This window comes from Schistocerca cancellata, chromosome 5, assembly GCF_023864275.1.
Source record: "Schistocerca cancellata isolate TAMUIC-IGC-003103 chromosome 5, iqSchCanc2.1, whole genome shotgun sequence".
Lineage (NCBI taxonomy): Eukaryota > Metazoa > Arthropoda > Insecta > Orthoptera > Acrididae > Schistocerca > Schistocerca cancellata.
In genome coordinates, this window is record NC_064630.1 from 493,657,193 (window position 1) to 493,679,741 (window position 22,549).

Genomic DNA, 22,549 nt, shown 5'->3' on the forward strand with positions numbered 1-22,549 from the left:
ACTGCCTATTAGCAGTGTACATAATGCTCAGACATGGTCACCTCCTCGACACCAAGTACAAAAATGCTGTAGGACAATGCCCAGCCGCACCCACTGGGCAAGGGCATACCTTTTTTGTCTGCCTCAGTTTGACGTAAAGTAAAGAGTTTTACTGAAATTCATCTCTGTTCCTGCAGCAATCTCCCAGCTTCGACATAGTCCTAACCTCTTTGTTGACTGATTGAATGACTGGGTGAGAGAGCTGCTTTTTTATCATGCCCAAACGAAGCAATAATTGCCCCCCACCTGTCAGTGACAGACCCTGGAAGTGATACATTGCATATAACATTCACATAATTGCTTTGCTGTAATTTCTACAGAGACTTTTATGCCTGCATAACTACCAACCAGCTATTTGCTCAGTTGCTAAAAATGCATGATGTAAGCCCATCTAACAAGAGTAGTTTCACCGGTGGATCTTTTAGACTAATCAATAGCGAGGATCTGGAAACCTTCAGTAGACATTTGCAGCAGTTCGAATGGGACACAGTACATCAGGCTAAAGATGTCAATGATAAATTTAACATATTCCTGAATGAATTTGTTACCTATTTTGAAGCTGTGTTTTCCAAGAGAATTTAAAAAAAAACACCACTCTGAATGACTGCAGCAGACAATGGCTCACTAAGGGAATCAAAACATTCTGTAAAACAAAGAGAATGCTTTATGCCTCACTCAGAAATTCTAACAAACCTCAGGGTAGGGAGCTCTACAAATTATACAGTAGCATACCAAAGAGTGCCCGCATCTCGTGGTCGTGCGGTAGCGTTCTCGCTTCCCACGCCCGGGTTCCCGGGTTCGATTCCCGGCGGGGTCAGGGATTTTCTCTGCCTCGTGATGGCTGAGTGTTGTGTGCTGTCCTTAGGTTAGTTAGGTTTAAGTAGTTCTAAGTTTTAGGGGACTTATGACCACAGCAGTTGAGTCCCATAGTGCTCAGAGCCATACCAAAGAGTGTCATTAAAAATGCAACAGCATGTTTATTAAATCTGAAATTAACAATTCAAATAATAAAATAAAAAGTATTTGGAAAGTGGTCAAAAGGGTGACAGGAAAAATCACAGAAGCTACAGACAGTATCGAAGTGTGTTGTGTGTCATAATGGAAGCATGGTAGATGAAGGTGATATAGTAGCCAATATCTTCAATAACCATTTTTTGACAGTACGAGATATAATTGGTTGTAAAGGGTCTAGAGTTGAAGCCCTGAGCCTTCTACAAAAAGCAATGCAGAACAAAATTAGTCAGATGCATGTACCCTATATTACAACCGAAGAGATTGAGAAGGTAATAAGGCAAATGAAAAATAAAAATTTCACTGGTGTGGATAATAAATCTATCAAAGTACTGAAGCACTGCTGCAAATTTATTCTTGATGTTCTCTGTCACATATTTAATGAGTGCATAAATCAAGGTACTGTCCTTAACAGACTCAAATATGCAACTGTGAAACCACTGTTCAAAAAAGGTGATAAAGCTGATGTTTACAATTACTGACCAATTTCATTCTGAACAAGTCTCTCTAAAATCATAGAGAAATTAACATTCAAGAGAATCATAGATCATCTTAGTGAAAATAAAATCCTTAATAAAAATCAGTTTGGATTTCAAAAGGGTGCTTCAACTGGACAGTCACTTTCTCATTCATCAACCAACTCCTTGTATCCATAAACAATAAAATGTCATCAGTTGGAATCTTCTGTGATCTTTCTAAAGCATTCAACTGTGTAGATCACAAAATTCTACTTACAAGGGCTGAGTGCTATGGATTAAATGGCAAAGTAAGGATGTGGCTCGAGTCATATCTAGACAACAGAGGGCAGAAGGTAGTATTGAACAGTTGCACAATGGCATCTGCCTACTCTGACTGGGGAACAGTAAAATGTGGAGTGTCACAGGGCTTGGTGCTTGTTTCCTTACTTTTCCTCATCTTTATCAATGATCTGCTTTGCTGTATGACACAAAAAGCACACTTCACCCTGCTGATGACACAGCCATTATGATTGACAAAACACCCAACTGCAGTCTGGAGAACACTGTGACCACTGCATTTAAAGAAGCTCCAGATTGTTTCACTTCAAATGGTCTGTCACTCAATGTTAACAAGACTCAATTCATTCAGTTTCAAACACCAAATGAAAAACAGGAAAATACTGAAATAAAATGTGGTAACAAGGAAATATTGAGAGTTGAGTCTTTCAAATTCCTGGGATTACACATAAACAACAATCTAAACCCGGTCAGTTCACTTCAATGACCAATGTAAAAGACAATTCAGCAGCATTTGCCATTCCTTAAATTTCATCTGTTTGTGACTTGGAAACAATTAAAGCTGCATACCTAGGATATTTCCATCCACTTATGACATATGGAATCATATTTTGGGGTAACCAGTCTTGAGCAAACAGAGTCTTTATTGCACAGATAAGAGTCATCAGAATTATGGTTTGAGTGCACCCCAGATGATGTTGCAGAAACTTATTCAAACGGCTCGGGATCCTCCCCATGCCATCTCAGTACATTTTTTCACTAATGCGGTTTTGTGAACAATAATCATACAATTTATAAAACAAACAGTGAATATCATGATCATGATGCAAGAGGTAAACATGATCTTCAAAAAGATATGCAAAATCTCAGCATGGTACAGGAAGGAGTACATTATTCAAGCATAAAAGTATAAAATAAACTTCCATTTCATACTAAATCAGTCATTGGGGATATGACTAAATTAAAAAAACAATTGAAACATTATCTTCTGAATAGTTCTTTCTATTCTTTACAGGAACTTTTTGACAGTGTGTAATAATTAGAACAAAGTGTTTAATTATAAGTATTCCTATAAGAACTGACTTTGTAGCACTGGCATATCAATTGATGACAGAATGCTTCCTATATGTATTAGAATGTAAAACTTATAATTTGTTTGTGTAATCATTATTACTACTATAATCTGTGTTGTTGTTTATATATGGTTTAATTTCTAAGCCTCATGACCATTTAGATATCATTGTTACTGTAATAATCTGACACATTCTACCTCCTAGTGATACACTCACATCAAGGATCTACGGAACACGAAAATAAATAAATAAAATAAGTCCAAATCAATGGCCACTTCCAAACTGTAGTCAAGAGCAAAGGTGACCACCAATGGTAGTACACACTGCTAAGCTCAATATAAACAACTTCAATAACTAATTCATCACCTGTGCCATCTGAGTCCTGCCACCCAACACCAACTTCTCTGAATTACATAGATGGGAGTAAGCCTCCTTACATACATCCTTCGATGCAGTAATATTGGACTCAGTCTCCACTAGCCCCTACCCCCTTTATCCCTGCTTCCATCATTCTGCACTCACACTCATCTCGCTTTTCCTATTCCTCTTTCCTAATGTCCTGTCCCAATCCATTGTTCCACTTCACTGCATGCCACATCCAATTCCCCTCTACTTGTGAAAGAGCAACTGCTTGAGTGCCACATTCCTTTATATCCTGTCCCCCATCACCCTTGCTTCCTCTTTCTCTCACTGCCAGTCCTATCTTCCTCCCCTCCTGCACCCCCCTCTCAGACTATTTGAGTTACTAATGACAAACCACACATTAGTTCATCTACATTTGCTCACTTGTTCACCAGGGACTCTTCTATTTAATTACTTTTAATATTTGATTTTGTTTAGCTATCCTGCCTATACACGCTGTCTAAACAAAAAGTGAAGTATGCAGAAGACATAGTCAGATGTCAATGTATCTTCGAACATGCACACCATCAGCAGAAGTATGTAAATGATTAGTGCTGGAATTCTCTGTGACAGCTTCCTCATTAGTATTGTTCATGTTTAGTGTTGTTACCAGCACTGGTAGCATATATAAGGAGAATGGACAACATCAGATGTTGAGTGATCACTGTGAAGGTCACAGAGATGGCACATGCTCAGGTGGACAGTGTTATTAGCACCTGACAGAGTTTGAAATGGGCCTCATTGTGGGTCAAATTTAGGGGCTGGTTGTATCGTGCATTATCCAGGTTTCTGGGTCATTTGGATATGAGGGTTGCCTGATGTTGGACTGCTTGGGAACATGAGTGCAGTCATATGCATCAAGATTCCTGTCCACCATGTCTGACCACTACCAGGTAGGACTGTTGCATTGTGCACAAAGCACATTGTTACTTCTTCACATCTGTGGCTGACATTAAAGGACAAGTAATGAACTCCTTGTGATATTCTTTTTACATCATGCACCATTGTTTGGAGACTAGCAGCAGTTGGACTAGGGAATTCCTTTCCATGCATAGGCTGCCATTATCACCACAATGCAAACAGCTGTATTTGGAGTTGTGCTGTGAATGGGAAGCAATGACCGCTGATGAATGACATTGCATTGTATTGAGCAATGAATCATGATTCTTCACTATCCAGATGACCATTGTCTGTGAGTATGGTGATGACCTAGGAAGAGATATCATTCTTCCTATGTTTTGGAGAGGCACTACAGTGGTATTCCTCGTATCATGGTGTGAGTTCCACTGAGTATGACTTCAGGCCATGGCTGGTAGTGATTGAGTGAATTCTGATGGCACAATGGTATGCCATGGACATCCTGTGTCCTAATGTACTATGTCTTGTGCAGCAACACTATGGTACCATTTACCAACAAAACAATTTTCGTCTACATATAGCACATATCTCTATGAACTGTCTGCATGGGGCTGAGGTACTCCTGTGACCAGCAAGATTCCCAAATTTGTCAACAATAGAACATGGGTGTGTCAGCTCATACATTAACTCCATCCCTGTGCCAGTATTGAGGATATGAAGGACCAGTTACAACAGTTATCAAACAGCTTGCCTCAAAGAAGGATACAATGGCTTTATGTTATGCTTCCCAACCAAATCAGCATGAAAATCCAGGTCAGAGAGTATGCAACATTATACTGGTAAGTGGGTTAATGCTGTCAAGTTCTTTGTAAATTTTACTCAATTTTGTAATCACTGAAGTAACATCACATGCCCTCTCAACCTGTGAAGTTCAATTTTGTTTCCTCCTCCCCTACTGTGTGCTTCAATTTTATTCAGGCAGTTTAGTTAACACCTGTTTGTGATAAACTACAATGGAGTTCTAGAGTGGAAATGAAGATAAGTAATAAAATTCTGTAGCAGTACTTACAGTTGCAAGCTTGTTAACATCTTCATCAAGGGCACCTAGAGAAGCCAGTCCTAGTTCCTGCGAAAACTGGGCAAAGCTTGGATTTGCTAGCAAAGGCATGTGGCCCAGCAGTTCATGGCAGCAGTCTCTGTGTGCAAAGAATTTTAATTTCCAAAATGTTGAGAAAGGTAGTAAGCATATGATACAACAAACAGAATTTCTTGCTTAGCTTATAAACATTCAAACACAGTTTGAGTGGAATCAAGTTGTAGCTGATTCATTTTTTAACTATGAAATTTTCAGTCTCCTGAAGTAATCTAATTCAGGCCTTAGCCTTCCTATGTATATTCCACCAGAAATTTACATATGTATATTTGGTTCCTCATACATATAGTGCTTAGAGAATAAATTTATTCAAATGTGACTGAAGAGTGTTCAAACAAAATACTAATATATGAACCCTATACAAAGTTGTATAGTCTGTTTACTGCTTACTTTTAAAACTTTATGTGCAACTTTCAGCTGGTCCCTTATTCTACACTTACGTGTGTAACCACTTTATTATTTTCTCTGATGAAAGTCTAGTGAGTTTTTTTATTAGCTGATCAATGGAAATTTTACCATATAAATCAAGTAATATTAAATTGTTTGTTAATATATGTTCAATTATTATAATTATTATAATTGAGTGAGATGGGTGCACAAAGAATTTCACGTAATTTTCACTGTATATACACTCCTGGAAATGGAAAAAAGAACACATTGACACCGGTGTGTCAGACCCACCATACTTGCTCCGGACACTGTGAGAGGGCTGTACAAGCAATGATCACACGCACGGCACAGCGGACACACCAGGAACCGCGGTGTTGGCCGTCGAATGGCGCTAGCTGCGCAGCATTTGTGCACCGCCGCCGTCAGTGTCAGCCAGTTTGCCGTGGCATACGGAGCTCCATCGCAGTCTTTAACACTGGTAGCATGCCGCGACAGCGTGGACGTGAACCGTATGTGCAATTGACGGACTTTGAGTGAGGGCTTATAGTGGGCATGCGGGAGGCCGGGTGGACGTACTGCCGAATTGCTCAACACGTGGGGCGTGAGGTCTCCACAGTACATCGATGTTGTCGCCAGTGGTCGGCGGAAGGTACACGTGCCCGTCGACCTGGGACCGGACCGCAGCGACGCACGGATGCACGCCAAGACCGTAGGATCCTACGCAGTGCCGTAGGGGACTGCACTGCCACTTCCCAGCAAATTAGGGACACTGTTGCTCCTGGGGTATCGGCGAGGACCATTCGCAACCGTCTCCATGAAGCTGGGCTACGGTCCCGCACACTGTTAGGCCGTCTTCGCTCACGCCCCAACATCGTGCAGCCCGCCTCCAGTGGTGTCGCGACAGGCGTGAATGGAGGGACGAATGGAGACGTGTCATCTTCAGCGATGAGAGTCGCTTCTGCCTTGGTGCCAATGATGGTCGTATGCGTGTTTGGTGCCGTGCAGGTGAGCGCCACAATCAGGACTGCATACGACCGAGGCACACAGGGCCAACACCCGGCATCATGGTGTGGGGAGCGATCTCCAACACTGGCCGTACACCTCTGGTGATCGTCGAGGGGACACTGAATAGTGCACGGTACATCCAAACTGTCATCGAAACCATCATTCTACCATTCCTAGACCGGCAAGGGAACTTGCTGTTCCAACAGGAAAATGCACGTCCGCATGTATCCCGTGCCACCCAACGTGCTCTAGAAGGTGTAAGTCAACTACCCTGGCCAGCAAGATCTCCAGATCTGTCCCCCATTGAGCATGTTTGGGACTGGATGAAGCGTCGTCTCACGCGGTCTGCACGTCCAGCACGAACGCTGGTCCAACTGAGGCGCCAGGTGGAAATGGCATGGCAAGCCGTTCCACAGGACTACATCCAGCATCTCTACGATCGTCTCCATGGGAAAATAGCAGCCTGCATTGCTGCGAAAGGTGGATATACACTGTACTAGTGCCGACATTGTGCATGCTCTGTTGCCTGTGTCTATGTGCCTGTGGTTCTGTCAGTGTGATCATGTGATGTATCTGACCCCAGGAATGTGTCAATAAAGTTTCCCCTTCCTGGGACAATGAATTCACGGTGTTCTTATTTCAATTTCCAGGAGTGTAGATTGACACTATTCATAACTTGTGGTTAGCATGCTTTACAAAGGTAGTCTGTAATGTATAACTTGACTTGTTCCACATCTGTGAAGGCTCTTATTCATTATGGAATCTACAGAACCTGATGGGTGAATGAATGACTGAAATGAAATAAATTGGTGATAACAATGTGAAAAGTCATTGCATCTTTTCTGTTCCATTTCTTATGACTTAAAACTGTTACAATTGTGCTTCAGACATCAAATATTGTAATTTTACTTCTAATTATGAAAATAATGACGTTTTGGTCATGGTGGAGAAATCAGTGATTGTTGACACTCTGGAAATACTTTTTAATAATATTTTATTGTCCAATACAATCACATATAATTTTAAAAAGAAATTAGTTTTGGGCATCTCCAGCCATCTTTAGATCATGAGAAGGAAGTAATAGTTCAGTCCTAAGCATTTTGAGAATACAATGTTGTTGTTGATTGGCAGTGAAACTGTGAGTGTGCTAATGCCTCTTTCTTATGGTCTGAAGATGGCTCGTTATTGACAATTTCTTTTGAAATTATGTGTTATTGTACTGGACAATAAACCATTTCTAAAAACATGTAATCCTGTTGATTTGTTTATGAGTTGATTTTATGAACAATGTTGTTCTCATTTCACTTTCAGGTGTTTGTCATTGCTCTATGTTTGTGGTAATATTGCAGTAATGTTTTCATTATCACAGTTTATTACCTGACTCAAGTGAACTAAAAAAAAGGACTTTTCAGACATCATTACAATGTTCTACTTCTAAATGACGTCAGCGTCATTTGATACCATAACTGATTTGGTGGCTGCATGATAATATGCATGCCTGGAACCTGATAGGTTGTGGATCAAATCCTGGCTGAATCTTGGAAATTTTCCAGTCTGCCTTTAACCTAGCCTTCACTTCTCAATGATGTAAAGATTCACCAGGAATGACACTTGATTCGGATTTCATGTTAGAGTGTAGGTCGCCTTTCCCTCTTTGGATAACTGGGACACCTAAGTTGCCAAATTGGCATCCAATTGAAAGACTTGCACCAGGCTGTTAGACCACACAAAATTAACATTATGAATGATTTGATGTGTTGCCTACCTGCCATAAATGTCTGGTCATGTTTTTGTAATGGTTCAATTATCTTTCAATGTCTTATGATTTGCTTGTAATATTTTGCAGCATATTTCGTTAGTTTCATTTAACCTAGTATTTGTACAGTAATTATAAGATAATTTATCCTCAATCATCTTCTCTTCAGCAAATGTCATATTTATTCTGAAATCTTGTCTATTTTTGTCTTCTTTGCATTGAAAATGAGTGAAGCTTCTCTGTTGTTTCTCAAATTTAAACCTGTAGGTTCTTCATTCCTAGTGCCTTAAACCTATAAGCTAATTTCAGTTGACACTTTTCCTCTTTCTCAGATATTAAGGATCACTGAATCTGGCAACATGCTTAGTAGTTAAGATTTTTCCAGCTTGGGGTTTGTTTTCCATCTTTTTATCCCATGGTCATAGATGCAGGTTCTGCATAAGACATCATCAATCTGAAGTTCAAAACAGATAAATTTTAGGTTCTATGTATTATAATTTCTCCAAAACTATTTATTGGATTCTGGAAAATGTAACACAATTCAGCTAGTCTATTTGATCTAAAAAACTAGAAGCAAAAGCAAAATTGATATCAATATCTCTGCAATTAATACAGCTATAACAAAGGTTGCCTCATTTGGTGAGGATTTCCATATGTTCATCTGGGTGAAAGTTATAGCATCTTAAACAGTTATAGAATATCTGAAGTGAACATCTAATAGCCAAAACATTAAGTATACTGAAATGGCAATTCACCTTTATGCCTCTTGAAAAAGTGGAATATGGGCATCTAATATCAAGGAAGTACTTACTATCTATGCAAAAATGAATGGAAAAAAATCAATGGTAACATTTTAGTGTGTAATTACAACCATCTGAGACAGGAATAACTGATGTGCTGACAGACACCCAAATTTGAAAATACTCAAATCTTCAGAATTTTGTAAACTTTCTTCATATGAATAAGAATGGATGATAGGCAAAGTAAAGAATACATGCACTGGTGCTGAAGGAAAGGAAAAAAATGACACCAAATCCAAGACTAGGACACACAATGGGTACAGGAAATGATTAAAAATGATTAAGAAGTAAAACGACAAACAACCAAGATTAGTATCAAGTGCTATTTGTAATAAGGACCTACAGGGGATCCATTAATTATCGAAGAGAGCTGAAGGCCAGAGAAATAAATAGAAAGAAGTAAACCAACTGCAGCTGATGCCCATCACTCTTTTTCCCTCCTGATTTCAACCATCCCCTCCTCACCCTCACTCCTGCCACGCATTGTTTTTCATTAAGCCTTGCTTATGTCATCTTGCACTCTATGATCAGTGAATAAGTAAAATATCATTGGAGAAACTGGAATGGATTAACATCAGTGTCAGTTAGGATAGATTGCTTACTCTCCATATAGAGGGGGTTCTAGTGGCATACAGTTACAGGTAGACTATGGTGTCAGATAAAGTCCTTCACCAGATTTAGGGGGAAAGTAAAAAAAAAGGGCAAAGCATTCACACACGTGTTCACTGTTGTTTATACTTTTAAATGAGTGCACTTCCACCCAGCCCTTTGCTGTGAGTAGCAATCTGCCCCATTTCATATTATTGTTAACACATATTTACATTAGTTATGGTGTTGTCTGTAGACATAATGCAATCAGGCAAATAATTTACTTACGGTTCAGGAGTATAAAAAGGGTCTGATGAGTGACGTATATACTGAGTGCAGTGAAACACTCTAAATGCCAATCCTGACAGGAAATCTCTTGGAGACAAGTATCCTGCAACTGGACGAAGTTGAAAACCTGTCTTTCCTGTTAAAAAAAAAAAAAAAAGGTATGTATCAGTCAGTTAATACATACCATTTTTCTTGTAAAATAATTAATTGCTGTAGATACCAGAAAAAAATAGTGTTGACTTTTGAAGTCATTGTACACTAATGCCTGTGATAATTTAAAATAGGCAGACAGAAACCCCTAAAAAATCTAAACATGGGGAATATGTAGAACAGTGTACCAGCAATAATAAATGGTTGAGATTGTGGAGGGCTGGTATATATATACATGCAGCCCTAACAGCTCTCTCTTTCTTGGGAGACTGGAAAGGTCAGTGTTACACCAAAGTCAGACAGTGAAGAGAGGTCAGATGAAATGTAAATGTGAAAACAATGCCAGTATATTTAGTAGACATCAAACCTGTGAAAGAGTTTGTATATCACAGAATGCTTGATCTCCTGAAAACAAATGACTCACTTGTCTATTTTAGAAGTTATCCTACACTAACAGTGAAGTGTGTGTGAAATATGTTGATAGAAGAGGCTCTTATTCAGTGACTACACCATGAGTGACTGTCATCTCTGTATAACAACTATGTAGCTTTCCTCATTGTGCTGGAGCATCACAGTAGATGTAAACATGTCCACACTGTTGCTGTGATGCCACCAGCATAGGAGTGGACAGCTAGTATGTTTGCCATTGAATTAGCTTCCCTCTCCAGATACCACAAGTGCCTCAGACTACAACATGCATGGGAACACCATGCATAGGGGTGAAAGTACTATTTTCCAGATGAGTTCCGCTTCAACATGTTGTTGACCTCATTGGTTAAATGTTGGTGTAATGTGGCACCCTACATCAGCAGCATGATGGCTAGATACTCTTAAATACAGAAATGAAGTCAGACAGCAGCTCCTACATCAAGAAAGTTTTAAAGATTAAGGTAAAGTCCCTGTCTGGCAACTCGACAGTCTATACTTCTGCAGTACAATTTGCAGGCTCATGCAGAGATGCGCATTCTTCAAAGAATTATGAGTGCCACTACTTTTATGGCCTGCACATTCATTCCACATACCACATATCTAATAGGCTTTGGGTATCTGCTGCAACCCATTAGAGATAGGTTGAAGTATGAAACAATAAGTCAATTAACTGAACTGAAGAAGGTGCAGAGGTAGTTTCATGTCCCTTCATTGTCTGTGCCAGATCCATTCATAGTCATGAGTGTGCTCTGAAGAGAAATGTGGCAGAGATTTTAAAAGTGTCTAGCTGCTGTTTTTATTTATGGGTCAACTGCTACACCTCATGATTTGATGGATGATGAAACTGTCCTTATTAAAAACTATAATCTGAGTGAGTTCATAAGATTCAGACCTAGCTAAATGGATAAAACTGTTTGTGTGAGAAAAACAGTTATTATCAGAAACAGTTTGTTTCAGCACTAGTCATAAGAGAAGTATATAAACACTCCTCTTGAAACATTGTTGCAAATAAAAATTTATGTATCACAGCTGATGGTGCTTCTACCTGTGACTGTGAATGCAGTATCCATCTTGAAATGGAACAGGGGAGCATTTATGGAGTATTTGCACAGATATTCTTTAATGTATAATGGAGTTTTGTTGTGGCTGTAATTCATTGCTTATTTGATTCCTTATTGTGGTATTGGTGCATTGAGGAGTTAAGAATATTCTGTCATAATCTGGGATAACATTCTGCAGCACACAAATAGCTTTAATCATAACATCAACTTTGGAAGAACTGCAATACAATGACACACTTATAGTTCTGAATTTTGATGTTAATATACCAAATACATATTCTCCTTATTTTCATCTCCTTGAAAATCCTGAATATTCTGTGCTCATTTCTCAAATCTCTCAGCTAATTCCTTGAGAATGATTTTATTATATTTGTGCAAACAGGCAAGGCCTCATCTGTCACAGAACAGAAAGCAATCTGAAGTGGAATGATCACATAAAACAAATAGTGGGAAAAGCAGGCGCCAGGTTGAGATTCATAGGAAGAATTCTAAGAAAATGTGACTCATCGACGAAAGAAGTAGCTTACAAAACGCTTGTTCGTCCGATTCTTGAGTATTGCTCATCAGTATGGGACCCTTACCAGGTTGGATTAATAGAAGAGATAGACATGATCCAGCGAAAAGCAGCGCGATTCGTCATGGGGACATTTAGTCAGCGCGAGAGCGTTACGGAGATGCTGAACAAGCTCCAGTGGCGGACGCTTCAAGAAGGGCGTTGCGCAATACGGAGAGGTTTATTATTGAAATTACGAGAGAGCACATTCCGGGAAGAGATGGGCAACATATTACTGCCGCCCACATATATCTCGCGTAATGATCACAACGAAAAGATCCGAGAAATTAGAGCAAATACGGAGACTTACAAGCAGTCGTTCTTCCCACGCACAATTCGTGAATGGAACAGGGAAGGGGGGATCAGATAGTGGTACAATAAGTACCCTCCGCCACACACCGTAAGGTGGCTCGCGGAGTATAGATGTAGATGTAGATGTAGATGTAGAACAGTGAGGAACCTTACATTTCACCCAATAATAGAAATGATCATGGCAAACTAACATGTTCTTGTTTCAAAGTTCATCCAAAACTACTGTTCTGAAATGCTCATCTATTGATGTTGCATCCATATTCATTTGTGTCCACTTTCACAAAAAACTATCTGTGTCTACTGAAACTGTTGGGCAGGTGCTACAGAAGCCAGAAACAGTGAGTTCTTTCTAAGACACTTTGTAAATGCTCTGGAAATGATAGGAATATGTGTTCAGTTCTTTCACTACATCAGTAACACCATATTTCTTCCACTTTTTTCCAGCTATAATGAATGCATGTAACATCTTCTTTTCAGCTGAACATTTATGAGTTGGAAAAGATCCAGTGAATTGCTATTATGCTTTGACGAAGATGACATTATTTATTTGTAACATGACTGTTCCACATCTCCTGGCAGTATCACTACCATGTGCTTTGCTCATCTCTTGTTCATGCCACATCACTGTTTCACCATCACCTGATGTCCACACCACGTAATTTCCGTATGAATTGCACATTAAACCATGAAATATTGAAGTGTATTGGACTAAGTTATATGAAATGGATGAGCTATTGAAATATATGAAGCAGTAATATATTGAGAGACTACAGTAGTTATTTTATTCCCGAGGGCATGCAGACCTACTTTATGCCTAAATGACGATGGTATTCTTTTGGGTAAAATATTCTTGAGGTGACATAGTCCCCCATTCAGATGGCTGGGTATGGACTACTCATGAGGATGCCATTACCAGGAAAAACAAAACTGGCATTCTATGAGGAATGTTAGATCCTTCAGTCAGAAAGATATATTACAAAATTTAAAAAGGAAAATGGATAGGTTGAAATTATGCATAATGGGAATTAGTGAAGTGCAATGGCAGGAAAAACAGGACTTCTGATCAGGTCAATACAGGTTATTAACACAAAATTAAACAGGGGTAGTGCAGGAATAGGTCTAATAATGAGTAAGAAAATAAGAATGTGAGCAAGCTATTACGAACAGCATAGTGACTGCATTATCGTAGCCAATAGACGCGAAACCAACAGCTACCACAGTAGTGCAAGTTTATATGCCAGCTATCTCCACACATGAACAAGAGATTTAAAGAATGTGCTCAGAGAAAGGAAATTATTCAGATGGGAAACAGGGAAGGAAATGTAATTTTGATCATTTACTGGAATTTGATAGTAGGAAAGGAAGATAGGGAAAAATAGTCAGGGAACATGGACTGGAGGAAAGTAATGAAACAGAAAGCTGCCAGATAGAATTTTACACAGGGCATAATTTAATCATACTAACATTTCATTTAAGGGCCATGAAGGAAAGTTGTGTATGCAGAAGATACCTGAGGACACTGGAATGTTTCAAACATTATATAATGATAACACAGGATTTCAAAATAAAACGTTAAACAGTAAGTTACTTCCAGCAGTTGTAGCATCAGACCATAATTTATTGGTCATCAACTGCAGGTACGAAGTGAACAAAGTGCAAAAAGATAGAATTTAAGAAGATGGGACCTGGATAAGTGAAAGAAATAGAGGTTGTTGAGAGATTCAGAGAGAGCGTTAGGCAGTGTTGAACTAAAACAGGGAAAAGAGATACACTAGATGACAAATAGGCAACTTTAAGGGATGAAATAGTATAGGCAGCAGAGGTCATGTAGCAGATGTAAAAAGACCAGGCTTCACAGAAATCCTTGGATAACACAGGAGATACTGAATTTAATTGACAAAACGTGAATACGTAAAAATGTAAATGCAGTAGGCAAAAGGGAGTACAGAGGTCAAAAAAATAAGATTGACAGAAAATTATGAAGCTAGAATGGCGAAGGATAAATACAATTCTGTAGTGACATGGATGATTAGGGGAAAGATAAATGTCCCTTATAGGAAAACGAGAGACCTTTGGTGAAAAGAGAAGCAGTTGTATGAGTATAAAGAGCTCAGATGGCAGGCCAGTACTACACAAAGAAGGGAAACCTGAAAGGTGGGAGGAATGCATAGACTTACAGAGTGTCTATACAAGGGAAGAACTATAGTATAGAAATACAAAAGGATGTAAGTAAAAATGAGATGGAGGGTGAGATACTGTGAGAAGAATTTGATAGAGCACTGTAAGACCTTAGTAAAAAAAAAAAAGGTTCCTGGAGCAAATGACATTTCCTCATAATTTTTGATGTCCTTGAGAGAGCCAGCCATGACAAAACTATTCCACTTGGTGTGCAAAATACAGAAGTCAGGCGAAATACTCCAAGCTGACAAAAGTCATGGGATACCTCCTAATATCATGTTGGACCTCCTTTTGCCCAGTATAGCACAGTGCCTCAAGGTGGCATTGGGAGTACCCTGCAGAAATATTAAGCCATGCTGCCTCTGTAGCTGTCCTTAACTGCAAAAGTGTAGCCAGTGCAGGATTTTGTACACAAACTGACCTCTCAATTACATCCCATAAATGTTCAATGGAATTCATGTTGGGCAATCTGGTGGCTGAATCATTCACTCATATTGCCCAGAATGTTCTTGAAAGCAATTGTGAACAGTTGTGACCCGGTGATAAAGTGCAGTGTAATCCATAAAAATTTGGTCATTTTTTGGGAACATTTGGGAACATGATATCCATGAATGGCTGCAAATGGCCTCCAAGTAGCTGAAAATAACCATTTCCAGTCAATGATGGGTTCAGTTGGACCAGAGGACCCAGTCCATTCCATGTAAACACAGCTGACACCATTATGGAGCCACCACCAGCTCGTACAGGGCCTTATTGACAGCTTGGGTCCATGGCTCCGTGAGGTCTTCACTACACTCAGACTCTATCATCAGCTCTTACCAACTGAAATCAGGACTCACCTGACCAGTCACTGTTTTCCAGTTGTCCAGGGCCCAATAGACATGATCACCTGTGTACAAATTACAGGTCCACCAATGCACTGCCCTTCTATGCTTTGTGTGCATGATACAGCTATCGGTTTATGTGCATATCATCAACCCATGACTTTTGTCACCTCATTGTATCCTCATACTTCAAGACAAATGTAATAATTCCAATCCCAAAGAAGGCAGCTGCTGACAGGTGTGAATACTACTAAACCACCAATTTAATGAGCCATTGTTGCAACATATTGGCATGGAATATTTACACATAAATGGAAAAAGTTAAAGGAACTGAAATCAGGGAAGTTCAGATAGGTTCCTGAGATACAAAGGAACATGCAAGGCAATAGTGACCCTATGTCTTATTTTAGGAGAGAGGTTGAAGAAAGGAAGTATTTAGATAATGTGTACTTTTTGTTCCAGTGGAATCATAATGAAGAGACCCTCCAGGAAGTATAACATGTTAAAAAACTAGCATACTAAATAAATATTTACAAAGAAAAACAAGTATGCTAATGTACTTTCCACAGATCTCAAGTGAAATGGTCCTTATGGATGTGAAATAAGTCAAAAAATCTGAAATATATTTTCATTTTCATTTACAAAGTAATAGCAAAGATGTGCAAAACATGTACATGTTCAATACACTAAGGTACATATGATAATTCTTAGGCTATTGTAGCTATGCATCATCAAATAGAAATGTCTTCTACAACACTTATTCACAATAATCACATTGCTGTACTGAATTTACATCTTATTACACACTTTTGGGCTCTCAAAACTTTGACATGGTGAGTTACTGCAAAAAAATGTTCCCATATGACATTATGAAATGAAAGTAGGCATAGTATGCTTGTTTTTTATTGTCATATCACCTATGTCTGACAATGTTTGCTTTGTAAATATACATTTATAGTGTTTGTAGATTTAAAGAAAGCTTTTGACAATGATAACTGAACTGCACTCTGAAATTTTGAAGGTAGCAGGTATAAAATACAGGAAGCTAAGGGTTATTTACAACTTATACAGAAACCAGATTACTATTACAAGAGTTGGAGGACATTAAAGGGAAGCAGTAGTTGAGAAAGGAGTGAGACAGGGTTGTAACATATCCTCAATGTTATTCAACTGATCAAGCAATGAAGGAAAACAAAGAGGTATCTGGAAAGGACCTTAAAGTTCAGGGAGATGAAATAAAGCCATTGAGGTTTGCATATGACATACACTCATACTCATAAATTAAGGATAATGCTGATACATGGTGAAACAATGCTCTGTTGGGCGAGTTGTGGGTTTAAATCACCCTGGGGTATGACCATGAGGTGCATTTGACCTGCGGTCATCGCATGGTGATGCTGGCAGCAGTCCACATACGTAGAGGTGTGTTGGTGCATGTCAGAGTACGCTGCAGCAAATAAGTGTGCAGACATTTTCAGATGTGCTAATGGTGACTGTGTGTTGAAAATGTCTCAAAGAACACATATTGATGCCGTTATGAAAGGTAGAATACTAGGGTGACTGGAGGCTGGTCAAACACAGCAGGTCATAGCACGGGGCCTCCGTGTGCCACAAAGTGTGATCTCAAGATTATGGCAACAATTCCAGCAAACAGGAAATGTGTCCTGGTCCTACAGTACAGGACGTCCACAGTGTACAACACCACAAGAAGACTGATATCTCACCATCAGTGCCCGCAGACGGCCATGGAGTACTGCAGGTAGCCTTGCTCGGGACCTTACCGCAGCCTCTGGAACAGTTGTCTCCAGACACACAGTCTACAGACGACGGCTGAACAGACATGGTTTATTCGCCCAGAGACCTGCAAAGTGCATTCCACTGATCCCTGGTCACAGGAGAGCCTGTAAAGCCTGGTGTCAAGAACACAGTACATGGTCATTGGAACAGTGGTCCCAGGTTATGTTCACGGACAAGTCCACATATAGTCTGAACAGTGATTCTTGCCGGGTTTTCATCTGGCTTGAACCAGGAACCAGATACCAACCTCTTAATGTCCTTGAAAGGGACCTGTGTGGACATCATGGTTTGATGGTGTGGGGTAGGATTATGATTGGTGCATGAACACTCCTGCATGTCTTTGACAGAGGAACTGTAACAGGTCAGGTGTACCGGGACGTCATTTTGCACCAGTATATCCACCTTTTCAGGGGTGCAGTGGGTCCCACCTTCCTCCTGATGGATGACAACACACAGCCCCACTGATCTGCCATCGTGGAGGAGTACCTTGATATCAGGCGAATGGAGTGGCCTGCCTGTTCTCCAGACCTAAACCCCATTGAACACGTCTGGGATTCTCTCGGTCGACGTATCGCTACACGTCTTCAAACTCCTAGGACACTTCAGGAGCTCCAACAGGCACTGATGCAAGAATGGGAGGCTATACTCCAGCAGCTTCTCGACCACCTGATCCAGAGTATGCCAACCCATTGTGCAGCCTGTGTGTGTGTGTACCTGGTGATCATATCCCATATCGATGTCAGGGTACATGCACAGGAAACAGTGGCCTTTAGTAGCACATTTTGTTTCGGTACAGTTTTCTCAACTTATCATCAATACCGTGGACTTACAGATCTGTGTCATGTGTGTTCCCTATGTGCCTATACTATTAGCGCCAGTTTTGTGTAGTGCTACATTGTGTGGCACCACATTTTGCAATTATCCTTAATTTATGAGCATGAGTGTAGAATTCTCTCAGCTGTGCCTAAGGACTTGGAAGAACAATTAAATGGAATGAATAGTGCCTTGAAAACAAATTATAAGCTCAACAAAAGTAAAAGAAGGGTACTGAAATAAAGTTTAACTAAATCCGTTGAAGCTGAGGGAATTAGATTTTTACACTAAAAGTAGTAGATGACTTTAGATATTTAGAGAGCAAAATAACTGATGATGATCAAAGTGGATAGAATATAAGATAGAGTTTGACAATAATGAGAAAAGTATTTCTGAACAAGAGGAATCTGTTTACATCCAAACGAATATGTATTTTCTGAAGGTATTTGTGTGCAGTGTAGCCTCATACAGAAGTGAAGTACAGGTGATAAGCAGTTCAGAAAAGAAGAGAAGAGAAGATTTTAGAGTGTGGTGCCTTAGAAGAATGTTCAAGATTAGATGGGTAGATCAAATAATTAATGAAAAAGTACTGAATCAAAGTGGGGAGGAAAGAAATTTATGGTGCAACTTGACTAAAAGAAGGGCATCAAGGCATCTTGAGGCATCAAGGAATAGTCTGATTAGTAATGAAAGGAAATGTGGAGGGTAAAAATTGTAGAGGCAGACCCAGGCATGAATACACTATGGATGCTGAAATGGATGTAAGTTGCAGTAATTATTCAGAGATGGAGAGGCTTGCACAGCATAGACTAGCACAGAGACCTGCATCAAACTACTCATTGGATTGAAGAATATGACAACAAAATAACAACATTATATCAAGAAGATATTTTTTTTAGCTCTGCTTATGGGATACAAAACTTCATTGGAGCATTATTAATTAATCTTTACTAACATTAATCTACATCCATTTTTATTTGCAGGAACCATGGTGATATTTCAAACCAGATCTGTAATGACTAAATTATTCACAATATTTCTAACCAATGGAAAGTCTTAATGTAAAGAAGTGTTAAAATATTTTTATTTAGTGTGATGGTGACTTATTCATTAGGAGAGTGCATTACTGTAAGACATACTAATCACTGTACACTTCACTCTTTCATTTTAGGAGCCCATTCATGAAAGATATTGACAATTTGCAGAAGGATCATATTTCATTTATTGTTTAACAAGCATTTCCAGTGCAGTAGAATTTAATGTGGTGGATATGCAAAACGTTTGTGAGGCAAATTCATCTGGATCATATCCACATTCTTTTTGATTCTGGCCGTACTTGTGGGAGCTTTGCATACAGTTTTGTAATCATTATCATTTGCATGTTGCAATGTATATGTTCTAAGATGCAAAGTTTATTTCAATCAACTGATTGCAATTTTCATGAATATTTATTTACTGAAAGAAAAAAGGGATTAGTTATATCTGTATCCTTACAGCAGTTTGCATCTAATAGAGTATTATAGTACCTACAAGCATCAGAAATATTTTAGAATGTGCATTCTAATGAATAGAAATTGCTGAGACTTTATCGGAAGGAATATATGTATGTTGTTTATATGGCTTGTACCTAACAGTATTCAGATTGTTTTGTTGAGCTCATTCATTCTGGGCTTGTTTCTTTTTCTCCTATTTTTGTGCTGCTGCATCCTTTTTCTGGAGAAAAACCCTTAAGTTACCAATAACATAAAATATTCTCGGGTGTTTATCTTCCTTAACATTCACAGACCATTGGAAAAAATATGTGAAGAGCTAAACACCTTTCAGCTCTTTAAGGAGAGTAGAAATCTAGTTTTGTGATACAACTGTAACCCAGCCTGCTGTTTGTATTGTTGGTGATTAGCACCAGTGTGTACAGTGAATGCCTTTTTAACTTACATCTTACTGACATTTCCTATGCAGCAATATTGTCAACACTTGCTGCTAGGTATGATGGGAATGAAAGAAGGTGTGTCAGCTGGTGGTTTCGTGCAGCCAATGAGAGAGCAGTGGACAGACAACTTATTGGGAAGCAAGAGATTGAGGAATATTGTCACATTCTTACATCAATAGAGAAGCAAACTCCATATGCATTTAGATAACACAGCAATGTTCTTAGGTTCAATTATAACCACAATCTCAGAAATTGCAACATATTCAAAAGAGACAACCAAATATTTGTGGCAAACAAGACTATAAATGTTACTGATGCCTGTTATGCTCACAGCAATTGAAGTTGTGCTATTAGGTCTCACACCAATGACTACCTTGACAATTATGACACATTCAGAAGAAACAGTCAAATACTTGTGAGAACTAAGATTATAAATTTCATTGCTGTTCTTATAGAGAAATATATTGCCTCTTTTCACACATTTCATTGGTTAGGTGAAACTATCATCCTGCTGGCTGTGTACTTACAAATGAAGATAATGATACTAGTGATGATAATTAAAAATAGTGACATCACAGATGACTGGCTTATATAGCAAGAAAAAGGGAAGTGGAGATTAATTTAATGGAAACCATTTGTTTTTGCTTACTTTACTTCTCCTTCTATTATCAAACTAATAACTGGCCTTAATTTAAAATAAGTATAATGTTTACTTTTTCAGACAGATACCATCTATCAGTGACACAGTTTGTAATTTTGATTAGTTTGAGTATTGAAAATAAAATTTTTCAAGAAGTCTGTTAAAAGAAGGAGGGTTGTCTTATATTCAGAATCATTTTATAATCAGGTAAATAAAGTACACTGCTTCGTGTGAAATTTGTATACTCAAGAGAGAAGCATTGAAATGTCATGAAGCTTAAATTAGAAGTTGGATGTTGCATGTATGTCTTAATGCACAAAGTGACAAAGTTACAGAATATGAATGAAGGGGAATGGCTGGACTTTGTGAATGAATTTTGCTTTATCATGAAGTTACAGCCAGTATGATGTGTGATGCCACTACAGTGGGTGTATGTAGCTCTGACAGGGCACAATAAAATATGACAGTAGTATGTCAACATACTAATTCATTCATATGAAACACCTGTCTTAAGGCTGCACCCAAGGAGACATTGCCCTGTGGATGACCCCTGTAATGCACACCTTTTATCTTTTGTGTTTGTCATCATAATAAATCCTGATCATGTAAATGTCACTGAGAACTACCTGTGTCCCCCACCTGAAATCATTCCCTATACCTTTCTACTCCAGAATTCCTCCATTCTCCCAGATGCCACAGCCCTTTCTTCCCCTCTGCCATCTGTTTGCCTATGCAGTCATTGAGATACAGTCACCTTCACTGTAGCTACACAAATGTGAGTTTTGGTGCCCATGTGACCATGTCTCTGAATGTCTATACTAGAACAAGAAAAAGAATGAAAGCTGTTTCAAAAGCCAAAGCATTTATGTGTGAGAGTTGTTTTAGGAAGAAGAGGGATAACATTCTGTTTAGCAATTGTTGAATCAGTACTTTGAGTATATATGCTTTATAAAATCCTTATAAATTATGGTTCAGTAACGATGTGTGTCTCTTTCTTGACTTTCTTTTCACTATTTCTTTCAGGCAGTTTATAACTGGATCACTTCTTTTATTGTTACACAGTTTATTACTGTTTTGTATTAATGAATCTGAAATTATAATTTCTTATCGAGGTGCAAGTACTGAAGCAGTGATATAAGAGCAGAATGGTGGGAAGATTACTAAAATTAAATATTGGCATTTAAACAGAAGTTTCAAAATTTCCTACAGGGAATAGAACTGGTTAAAACTAGAAAAAAGTGTACTGCATATATCCAGAAACAAAAAATTCTAGAGATACTTAGTACGGTACTTTGTTTGTGTCAAAAAGGGTCAGTATTCAGTGGTGTAGGATGCCTTTCTGTTGACAGTCACTACTGATTTATTATTGGCTGCATTTATCTTTGCACTTATTTCTTCTGAATGTGCTGCTGTTACCAGATGTAGAATTTACAGTTATTTCCTATGTCAGCCATTTTGATGTTGTTTTAGCGTGAGGAAAAAATTAATGATTTCAATGCAGTTAATCAAAATGCATGGGCTAATTATTCTGAACAACATCGTCAATGCTACATTACATCTGAGAAAAAAAGAAGCTTAACACATTGTTCCAGTGAGTTTCAGAGTTTGGATTATTCACTAAAAGGACGAGGATTGTGGTGGATCTCACACTGTTTGCATGCATGATATAGAGGAGCAAGAGTTGCGACAAGTAGAAGTTGATCCTGAGAAAAATGTGTGAAGAAATGCTGCTGCTGAAGGGAAC

The 22,549-nt window shown here is 38.8% G+C and overlaps 1 protein-coding gene across 1 annotated transcript in view; it reads right to left on the reverse strand.

Moving 5' to 3' along the window:
* Positions 1-22,549, reverse strand: part of LOC126187678 (tryptophan 5-hydroxylase 1) — a 245,941-nt gene that overhangs the window by 25,282 nt on the left and 198,110 nt on the right. Inside the window, exons 9-10 of the mRNA XM_049928912.1 lie at positions 10,119-10,254; positions 5,208-5,334 (exon numbers count right to left, since the gene is read on the reverse strand). Of these exons, the coding sequence (XP_049784869.1) occupies positions 5,208-5,334; positions 10,119-10,254 (263 nt within the window). The remainder of the gene's footprint in view (positions 1-5,207; positions 5,335-10,118; positions 10,255-22,549) is intronic.